Source organism: Vanessa atalanta, chromosome 17 (assembly GCF_905147765.1).
Source record: "Vanessa atalanta chromosome 17, ilVanAtal1.2, whole genome shotgun sequence".
NCBI lineage: Eukaryota > Metazoa > Arthropoda > Insecta > Lepidoptera > Nymphalidae > Vanessa > Vanessa atalanta.
This window is the reverse complement of record NC_061887.1, coordinates 8,983,320-8,995,414: the sequence shown is the minus strand read 5'-3', so window position 1 is coordinate 8,995,414 and position 12,095 is coordinate 8,983,320. Positions and strand designations below refer to the sequence as shown.

The following is a 12,095-nucleotide window of genomic DNA, read 5'->3' as shown; positions in this document are numbered from 1 at the left end:
GTTATTATCCACGTGCAAAATGTTTTTGTTCTTTACACGTTTTCAAAATACCAACATTGATTACAATAAGGTGTAATCCACACTCAATTATATCGATTGCAATGGTTTATTATCGCCTTACTCGATTCAGCGATTGTAATCGATTTTATGAACAAGGTCGTTAGTCAGGTGAAATAACAAATTAATGATTTGATTATGTATTTTAAGAAATTACTTGTTAAAGCATTTTATATATATATACCAAACAGCAATCAAACAATCCCAAATTTATGAATTTAAATTCAATATCTTTTCTGCAGTTCTCGGTATTTTCCAGAATCTCGAAGAACATTCCTTACGATCGCTAGTTTAATTTTTAATTAAAGTGATGCATTTGTGTGTAATTGAAAACAACTTGTAAATAATGATTTTATCATTACCATTTTATCATCGCTTAAAAACGCCCGATAAAACTTAAAAACCAAACGAGTGTGTACCGACCCTAATATTCAATCTGGGTCAACGAAACAAAACATTCGTATTATTTACGAAAGTACGCATATTGTTGTGTCTGTCAAATAAACCAAGAGTTTGTTTGAGGAATTTGAATTTCATAAACCGAAAATAAATTCAAAAACATTGAACTGACTGTAATTGTCTCATTGATGGGCTGAGTCATCCCCTCCCTTTGAAGATAAAGTTTTGAGCTAATGACGAACCATCATGACGTTGCCATAAATATATTTAAGACGAACTTTTACATTGTTTTTTTTGCAACTGTAATATAATTATAGTAAGTGTAACAGCTATGTAATATCACCCAGCTAGACCTGCTTTATTGCTAATGAGGTGAGTAGATTATTCCATGATTCAGCTATACATAGGATGTAAATTCATCAATCCTTATTCATGTCATGTCTGAAAAATGATGTATAAACAATGTTTTCCAACGCATAGCAGTTTCTTCGCTGTTTCTCTTTATCACCAATCAATACTATAATATGCTTATTATAATATATGTAGATAGATCTGTTCGTAATATTACCAGTATAATCGTTCAATAAAACCTGACACGGTTTAAATGAGCCATTAAACATCCGGGTAGCCATTGTTACCGTCAATGGATTTACTGCCTTATTTTTCATCTGTGAATGCATGATCCACTTATGGATAACCTTCTCGACTTCGTGTACATGGATCCTCGATCGACTACCGAGTATAGTATAGTATAGTATGTATTCGAGTTTTGTTTCAAACTCCAATTCAAACTAATAAAAAAAATATTGGGTTTGTTCGTGTAAAATGCCAGTGTTGACACTCCAGGCTCCAGGGCCTTGGAAAACATGTCGGTCCTGCGCGTGAACTCATCGGATTATGACTGAAGGAGTAAAAGTCACTTATGTTTGCACACACACAAATGTATACAACTAGAATACTCGAGTACACTTGAAAGTCCCGTGCAGATGTTTATGTGCAGGGTTTATGGGCCTCGAGAATTCCCGCCGTAAGCGAATTTGGTCAGGAAGACACCGTAACATAGGATCACCCTCTTTTCAAAAATTCAAACAAGACAACTCACACGTATTTTGACACAATAGGAATTGGCTTACTGGCCCTAGGTACCAATCTATCAGAACTTTTTAGAGAGTTTTTATTTAATTACTTGTCACCTGTCAATCATCTTAACAAATGCTATATATAGCAAATGCTATGTCAAATTTTGGTAGTAAATTTGAAACCAGTTTTAACCGAATTATAGAGCTGGAATTTCGAACATTATTTTTGTCCTGGTGACAATATAATTTAATATATTAAATACATATATATAAGTTTATCTAGCTACGTCGCTTTTGTGTTTTATAGTTATTTCTTAATTTGTAACAGAAAGACGAATGAGAAGTAGGCCATCTGACTGACCTATAGACGTTGCCAATGTAAGAAATAGAAATCATTTACTACGCCAAAAAATAGGCATGGAATACCATGACATCTAAGATATTATATCCCGGGCTCACTCAGCCGCCAAACCAGAACAGTAATACATATTGGTATTTGGCGGTAGAGTAACTGTTGAACGGGTCCTACCCAGAAGAGTTTGCACGAAGTCCAGATCGTAGATTTGATCTTGACCTAATATTTTTTAATCTACCAAAGTTAGTTAAATAATTACTTAAAGTCGTTTTTTATAATTACAGAAGACTACATAAATCCGCTTAGTTGATGATAAAAGCCGATATAATGTTACAAAATGTAGAAAAAACTATTTAACGTTCAATTGGCTTAAGTTTGATTCATACCAAACTTTATCAAATTCGGTTCAGTGATTTAGCCGTGAAAGCGTAACAGATGGACAGATATACAAACAGATAGAGTTACTTTCGCATTTATAATATCAGTATAGATGAAATTGAATCACAGCAACGCAAACACATAAATTATTAACTTCAAATAGAATATCATTATAGGTCTATTAAATCGAGACACGATATCATCTGCTCGCTATCTAAGAGACGATTTTACGATTGGTTTTATCTCGGCTATATCTCGAACCAGTTCCGAGCCTCCGGGCTTCTTGTATCAATGCAGGTATATTACTTGTCAACGACGTGTTATGATTGAACGAAGCGGTTGATAATTTTCATATTCCAGCTTGAGATTATTATATGTAGGAAATTGGAAAATATTAGATTGGATTTTAATTATATTTCATGAATGTGATATATGAATTGTTTTATATTTGTATGTATATTGTACGATAACCTTAATACCAGCTTATATATAATCAACTGCTGAACGAAGTCCTTTTCTGTGGGTTAAGGATTTCGAACCAATACCGCCACGCAAATATATGACGAAATGTCATCTAATGTATGCTAGTTTCTTTCCGAGTGTTACCTTTACCGCCGAGAATGAGATAAACTTCATTAAATAAATACTAAATCACGTGACAACTTAACGGTACTTACCATAACTTAAACACGCCAAATTCCGGTTAAGAACCAGTAGTCCTCTATTGGGACATGTCTGCTTTTATTAAAGAAATTTTCAATATTTCTACAGAATAAAAATTTTTTGATGGAAAATCCTTATTAATCTCTATCTCTCTGGATATAAGGTTTTATATCTAGCCACTAGATTAATGAGGCGGTCAGAAAACAACGGTACAGGCAACGTTTGGAGATTTGATAATTAAAAAAAACTTAAATATATATTCAATAAAATAGTAACAATGCCTCGTGATTTCAACGAACTCACAGAGCCCTAGGGGGGATCAGCTCTGACTATGAAATTGCACGCCTGATTGTAAGTGCCACAATATTTTCACAGACAATCTGTCCGCGAGCGTATTTCCGCATCATTATTGTTGTTTTATTATCCGTCGTGAGTTGTAATTCACTGTAGCTTACTTTGTTTCACAGAAAGCCAGATTTAAACAAAATTATATAACCTCTTTTTATTAAGTTCTCTAACTTCTCTAGACTAAAGATCAAATAAACTAGCTGCTAGGCCAAAAGAGACTGCAGTCATACTATATAAAAATAACAAAATAAATACTTAGCTAGACTTTGACTGTCTCATACGGTTTTGTAAAAGAAATCATGTGTCACCTGTCTTTAATTTTCTACATTAACAATTTAAATGTTATCGTATTGTAGAGCATTAGCGCCATTTAAATCATTCTACATTCGTGACGTCTCGTGTTTCTAGTTCAATAAACGTAAGTTTAATATCGCGTACATCACAATATACGTCACATATCGCGAGATGATTTGCCTCGGTCACGTTCCTGGCGAATCAATTTAGCTCCGGCACGAACATAAGATTATACCTAGCTACGATATCGTTGATTTGTAGGAATATAGACAGATATTTCGTTATATTGTATTAGGTGTCCCGTAGGGAGACACGCGTTGTATTTTTCTAAAAAAAAAAAAATAATCAGGTATGAAGGGAAATAATTGTTTGAAATACTGATATCAGAAACAGCTGTTCCGAAATAGACCTATAATATATTTCAACGATGCTTAGTTTTAAATAAACATTAAAAATTAAACGTTATGAGACTTGTTATCTTATTTTGGAATTCATTTAAATCTGATTAAAAGATACTTTTTTCTATAAACCAATCATTTCTAGTAAATATTTAATTAATATAAGAAAACATCGATTTACAATTGTTACATCAAAAGGTTAATTTTAATCGTCTTTTTATTTCAAGGCGATTTCTCTTCAACTCAACAATGACATATCAGTAAAAATGTCAAGGGAAAAGTATAAAAAGATTTAATAATGTAAACTCAAAACAACATAATTATTTGCCTTGTAGCTTTTACGAATTCGCCTCTGATCGCCTTCCAAGATATGGAGAGGGTAATGTTAGTTTAAACAATAAAGAATATTACAATAAACAAAACGAGACGCTTAGCGCTTAACTAAAAGGTCGTGCTTATAATATGCACTGTAAAAGATAAATCTACACACAACAATGTTTATGAAGATCTATGTTCCTATAAACTAAGCACCTGTACGTAGTGTACGTGTATTGAGGTACGTGAAGGTGGTTTTACGTGTCATTTTTCTAATATTCATTAAATTCAAAACCTGTAGTCGAGGATCGTGACCAATCATTAATAAATACAAGGGCCTACAGTGAATGTATAAAAGGTTTTATTTCTAATAGTTCATGCATATATTTTTAATAAATTTCTTACATTTTTACAGTGAAGCTTCTATTAATTCTTTGAAAACTGTTTAGTTATCGTTCGAATGTGTCTGTTGATCTATTTATATTCGAATTGAAATTACAGTAGCACCTAGTTGACGAAAATGAAAATAGAAATTGGCCCTAATATATTACCCTAAAAGACGCCAATATAGATTTATTTTATTTTAAGTGTACTAATTGCGTGCAAATTGGATTAAATGTTTTGACACTTGCTTACGTGGAATACAAATAAAATTTACTTTTATCTCGCTTTCTTTTACATAATATTTCCTGCGTATTTTTTTCTGCGTAATCATTTAGATATAATATTTTCATATTTGCTTAATTTCTGATGTATTATCTAAATTATACCAAAATAAAACCTTTAGCAAATAAACAACGTTACATATTCAAATAAACTATAATTTTTAAACAAACGTTTATAACAAGATTCTTAACATTTGTAAGAGATCGCTTAATCAATTTAAAAGGTCAATAGTATCATAAATATTATATTGTAAATTATGTGGAACGCTACTTGTCGTTCATTCCTTGTGAAATTGCTTGCCTAAGGCTCCCCAGTCAGCCTCGCTGACCGCGTAATTACTAAATTACACCGGCTTAGTATGCAAAACGCGAAAAATAAATATTTTCCCAGTTTATAAAGGCAACAGATCGTTATAACCGCCAATTTTGGTATAAAACCGATTATCGACTATATGAAACTTGTTTCCGATGATGGACCTGATTCAATGATTGACGTATGGCCAATGATGAAAGATTGTATAATAACAAGGTAAGGCATGTAAACAATGGTATGATTAATATTAAAAAGAAAAGGAATATTGAAGTAGTCGAAAGAGGTTTCATATTTTTTTAAATTTATTATTAAAAGGCCAACGAGCTAATAGGTAGCAGTCTAAATAAACATGATACTGTAGATGTTGATTTAGTAGTCCTTATTAATATTGTCATAGGATCTAATTTTGCTGTTATATCACACTTGTTTAACCATCTTAAAATAGAGATATACAAGATAAGCTGTTTAGCGGTACACCAATTAAGGAGTCTACACTTAAAGACCTACTGAATCGATCCACCTGTAATGTTATATAATAAAGTCCGAAGAAACGAGTTTAAATTTAAAATTGATTTAAATACATTTTCTCAAAATTATTTTAACTGATACTACAAATGAGACGGTTTTATTACATGCAAACTTGTATCGAATATGTCTCGAGGCGTAGCGGCAATCAGTCAAATAAACAATGTGGAACGCTTTGACCGTAAAAAAATAATAATTGTCTGACAATTTACAACTATACCAACCGGTTATGCTACAGAAGATGATTGGCGTGTACTCGTCAAGAATGTTTTGCAGAATGGCTTATAATTTTATAGCTAGTATTTGCATTTAAAATTACGCATGGAGTTTTATTATCGGGAGTTAACTAGCAATTCATAGGTTATCGCCTATTTTATTCAATCCGATTCAGCAATCAGTTTGTGGTTGAAAGGAAACGGCATAAGCAAATGTGTCGTAATTTAATTTACCATTAAAGTACCACTTACAACTGATTACAGATATATATTTCCTCTAACAAGTGCTAATTTTGTAAGATTTGATATGCAACTTTATGGTTGATGTATTAAGCAATCAAATTATTAACGTTTGTGTTAATATAAGTTTACTAAAAGTGAAAGATCAAATATGCTTGTCACGTCAATTGTTTTGAAGCTTCATATGTGTAATAGTATTATATTTATACATATTGTATTCGTGTTAACCTTCTTTGAAACGCGCTTTATCTTCTAGTATAAGTTTTATGTATTTCGGTTTAGTAGTTTTTTTCCAATCGGGTATTACAAAAAATAGTCCCTTTAGTATTGTATGTTGTAGTATAGATATTTGCCTCGATTGATTAGTCTCTAGTAGCTATCTTATAAGGTAAGGAGGTCCTGATATCCTCGACTCACCCATCAGTTACGAGTTCTAAACAAAAAAATTGTCAATAACAGCCGTTGCTCCATCGCCTGATCTCTGGCTTATAATACTTTAGGATTGTGAAAGCGAAGGAGCAGAAAAGAAAATAATAATAAGTATATTGACTATGTTTACGCACACATGTACGTGAAACTGGACCCGTGACCGAATTTCGTTCAGAAGAACCTTACCGTCAATGATATATCGCTTTTTTAAACAGAATTATTACGATAAGCCTCATAACCTATAATTATTTTTTATTCCATTATTTATCATTGTGTTTTGTACAATATTAACCGTTATCATAAAATATCTATTGTGTTGATTTTGCATGAACTACTTTGTTAAGAATAACTTTAACCAAGCAAATCAGAATGTCAAATAATTGTGACATTCTGAGTTTGCTTGGTTTACCTTTTTCAATAAAAGTTTCATTAGTAAACATAATATTGTCATAAGATCTGACCTTATTACCTTTGATATTGCATTTTTATTGAAAGTATAATAATATCGTAATATTATTCTCCTTGTTGACAGGTATGTAAGCCGGATATTGATTGCACTCTGCCGGAGAATAAATGGCGGTATATTGAGAAGTTCACTTGTCTCGGAACTGATGATAAGCTGAAGAAGGAGATGAGATTGTCTTTCCCGAGTGGACATTCCTCTTTCTCCGCGTATACCATGTTCTACTTTGCGGTAAGTTATTTAATAATACAATTTAAATAAGTGTTTTGCTTAAGTATCTATTTAGTTCCAAAGATAAAGACACTTATCACAAAGAATACAAACCTGACTATAGGATTATACGTCTTCAGTAAAATATCCCTTTTTAAAGGTGAAAAGTGATTTTTAATTCGAGACTAGATGTCCCAGTGTTTAGAACATGTTAACCTTAAACTATGATTGCAGTCTTAACCCAGACAAGCACCGATGAATTTTCATGTGTAATTTGTTTGTAATTCATCTTATGCCATTTTTATCCACTAACGCGCATGAGATCAAGCTCAAAACCTTCTCCAAATTAAGAGGTCCTAAAGTAGCAGGTTACTCGATTCGATTATACAGGCTGTTACAATCGCACCGAGTAAAGTGTCGTTCCTTTTAACTCACTTAGACAAATAATTAACTTGTATTTTTATAAAAAAAGAACTATTTAAAGCAGCTAAACAGTAAGTTACGTTATAAATGTTGTGCATATCTGTAATTAAAAGTGTATTCATTCTGTTCATTGTTTTAAAGATTTATAATTTTAAGCGTACTACTTTTCATCGTAATCAATTTACATTAACTGTATTTAGAAACACTTGCCCGTGCCCCGTAGCGGTTCTGACACATTCTCCCCTATAACTTCTTAGCGTGGCGTTATTTGTTCCGCCCCAATAAGTGCTCTAGAAAAAGAAAATTACCCTATGAATACTTAAACGGAGATGCGTCGATCATTCAATCAACCACTTCGGTCTGTTATATCTTATATATAATAGCGTAAGCCGATTTTTGTTCTCGTGTGAAATCTATGTAAGAATTAAGCATGTTTTCTGTTATTAATTCTCTTTGATACCGTTTTAATTCTGATATTTATAATAATGAGTTAAATAAACTGTCGCGAATCAAATACAAATTTACGGTTCTCTTTTTCTATTCCAGATGTATCTTCACAAACGCTTCACATGGCGTGGTTCGAAGCTCCTCCGCCACGGAATCCAGTTCGTCTTGATAATGATGGCGTGGTACACGGTGATGACTCGAGTGTCCGACTACAAACACCACTGGAGTGACGTGCTCGCGGGCTTCAGCATTGGGCTCATATACGCCGCTGTTGTGGTAAGTTCACCTCAAGCCTCATCTTTCTGTCCTTTAATAATTGAAGCTAATGTCGGTCTTGCGTCACTTAATCCGATGATACTAAGCTCTAAATCTTCATGTTTCACATGCCAACAACAGCACTACGAATTTTCAACTCAATGGAAGAAATGTTTCAATGCTGCTAAAACTGTTCTTACATATATATTTATAACTAGTTGTTGCCTGCGGCTTCGCTCTAGTTTAAGGAATTGGTCATCAGATTCATTCAGTATTCTAAATTAGTTATGGCAAGGTAGACGGGCAAATGAGTATTCTGCTAACTGCTGGGTACTATCAATAATAAAAAATTAAATAAAATAAAATATTAATAGACACAAACTTGTATATTAAATTTTATTCTATTCCACAGTTCACCTTCATATCCGATCTCCGCAAGACGCCGCGCAGACAGACAGTCAACCACCACGACAACGAGCTGACCACCAACGGCAACACACGGTCAGCAACCGGGTGGAATGTTTGACATTCCCCCGACTCCCGCAGCTCGTTGAGCGAGGAGCCATGACCACCGAACGTGTCATGGATATCCCATGAATACATGGACTTGTAACGAAATTGCTTACGTAAGCATTTTCCATTTTTTACACATAAAAGTGAGACAGTGGTCATTTTGAACTATTTTCGTATTCGATAACTTACACGTGAATGACGCATGAATAACGAATTCGGATGCGTCCCGTTTGTCACTTGACAGCTAATGTCAAAGCATTTTGACATTAGCTGCCAAAAATAAAAATAAAATATCAGACTGTGAAAACTTAAAACTGTTTACAGATAAATATTATCGTTATACAACTTAAAACAAATATTATTAAAGCGTTACTACAAATATATTATTTTATCCAAATATTTGAACTAAAAACGAAATGACGTAAAATGCAATGTTTTACGGACTTATATATTTATGTATGTATATTATATTATTTGATTAGAAATATATTCTAAATAATTTGTTCCGTAAGGTGCGTTCGGGCAACATCGGTAAGACCGTATCGATCGAATTTCGAGATGATTAGACTACTTTTTATACGTTGTTCTCCAGCGTATAGAAGCGCTTTTAGTAGCTCGTGTCTAAATGTCTCGAAACATTTGGAAACCCTATTTTACCCTAACTAATACACAAACTTATTACATATATGTAAGTAGTAAATAATTGTAAAATGTTATCTTATATAGTTACAACTAAAAGAATATAATACATCAAAAATGACCAAACTTGAAAATGGACGTGAACAAAAATGGTCCAAATACATCATAGAACTGTATCGTACTTGTAAAAGCCGTTAAGCGGTGTTTCGTTAAAAATCATTTATCTCTTTCTGTCTTTATCACATTCGAGAGAAGAAGACATAATGCAGTTCAACCAATCACACCCTAAATAATTTTTATATTTTGAGCGATAAATGTACTACAGTAAAGTCACGCTAAGACTAGATAGAAACTTGCGTTAGTTTCTATCTAGTCTTAGATCTAACGCAAGTATATCATAAAATATATTCTTTAAGCTATGCCGTCTGGATTTATCTGATTATCGCAAAATCATCGTCTAGATTAGCGGGACTATACTTATTAATTTCAATATTTCGATATTTTTACATAATTCTACTAAACACTATACGTGATTTGATGTTTTAAATCCTAATTTTCCATACAAACGACGATCAACGTGATCGATAAGAAAGTTCCACAAATAATTATTTAAACTCGCGTCTTCCATACAGATACATATTTCATATTAGTTAATTCGTCGGCTTGTCACGTTTAAGTGCTTGTATGACATGCTATGACTATTCGTAACGGTATGTACATATACAACTATACGTATATATAGTCTTAGATAAGAATATGCACATTTTATATCAGATAAAAAGTATTTATTTTTATTGTCTTCATTTCAAACTTAATCCTTCTCTTAATCTTAATTATTTCGTTTTAATTTTTTAATGATATTTACATAAATGTATATGTCTGTTCTTACACTTTTGTATTTACTTTTTTTTTTTCTTTACATCTATATATCATACTGTATAAAATAAAACATACTATTTTAATATTAATTATGTATTTGTAATTCTTAAAAAAAAATATGTCAATTTGTAGTCATAAAATCACTTAGCGCAATTACTAATGTAAGAAATTTCGTAAAAACTTTGTGTAGTCAATATTTAATAAAAAAATTCAAATTATATTGTAGAATCGGATGTTAATAGAAGTATGCTTAAACCTTTAAATATATTATTAATAATTTAAAATCAACTATATGAGTATTTTAGATTACAGTACAATTATGTTAAGTTAATTTCGAAGCATTTTCTAGCAGTTTTTTTTTAAACAATTTGGACGCATTTCTAGTAATATATAACGTTTTTATTATATAAAAAAAAACTACACGCTCATTTGTAAAATATTTATTTGTAGATGTAGATAAAAAATACCGCAGTCTTGAAGACAGGGGTTGTATTTTTACTCTGTGATATATTATTGTAAATAATTGAAACAAAAATGTTGCAGTTTTATTAGTTTATAGAATATTGTATACTTTTATGAGTTTTTAAGCGAATTTTCAGAGGTGCATATTATTCATAGTAATATGATCAAAAAACTTTTTTTATTCTATGTGTTAAAATAGAGGTTTTGGCGGGAAAAACAGTGTAAAAAATTTTACTTAATTTCAGATTACTTATTGAAAATTTGAGTGTATATTATACGTTAATATTTATATTTGCTTTGTGCCTTATATACCTATGTCTTTTAAACGTATGTAAGGATTTTTTTTAATTTTAATTAATCTTATTTATAAATGCAATGTTTTTGGAAAAAGTTTGGCCTAAAGGGTTTATGAGAAAAAATTGTATTTGTAAATCATAATGTAGTTGGTTTTTGAAAATCTATAATAATTAATATTTTAAGTCACATTATAATAAAAAAAAAACTGTTGTTTTATAAAAAAAAAAATATTTTAAGAATATAACGTGTACAACATTTACAATGCACCTAAATTATTTATATTATGTAGTTTTATGAGCGAACACTGCCTACGACTAGATTTTTTTTGGCAGCTATTTATTATATTTTAATAGTATAATTAGGATAAGAATACAGAAGCATAATAAATACGTTCTAAATTAAGCCAAGTTTTTTAATAGATCCTTTTTAATGCTAATTGAATACGAACAACGACATCTATCAGTAACATATGTAACTACGTAAGAGTTGATATTAGTTCACTAATTATTATACAGATGGCGCTTTTATTTCTTTCTCGGGTAAAACAATTTAATGTTAGAATATTATCTGGAGTATAAATATTTTGTCGAAATAGCCTTTATTTCATTTGCTATTAAGCTCAAACTCAAAAATAAGAGCATTTATTTATATCAGGTCCTTTACGCCCACGTATCGACAGGTTGTTATATTTTGATTTCACTTTTTCATTGAATTCATTCAATTTGAAATTCTAAATATAAAGGCATAATGTCTTTTTTGCAATACAGGACAATCCACACGGGACTTTTCATTCAATGACGGCAGATATGACTAACGCCTACCTTTTATTACAGA

General features: G+C 31.4%; 1 protein-coding gene across 1 annotated transcript in view; it reads left to right on the top strand.

The window, feature by feature from the left end:
* The window catches only part of LOC125070470 (putative phosphatidate phosphatase), a 90,604-nt gene extending 78,969 nt beyond the window's left edge, over positions 1-11,635 (top strand). Inside the window, exons 4-6 of the mRNA XM_047680360.1 lie at positions 7,206-7,367; positions 8,316-8,492; positions 8,884-11,635. Coding sequence (XP_047536316.1) covers positions 7,206-7,367; positions 8,316-8,492; positions 8,884-8,997 — 453 coding nt within the window. The 3' untranslated portion in view covers positions 8,998-11,635. The remainder of the gene's footprint in view (positions 1-7,205; positions 7,368-8,315; positions 8,493-8,883) is intronic.
* Positions 11,636-12,095: the final 460 nt, after the last annotated feature.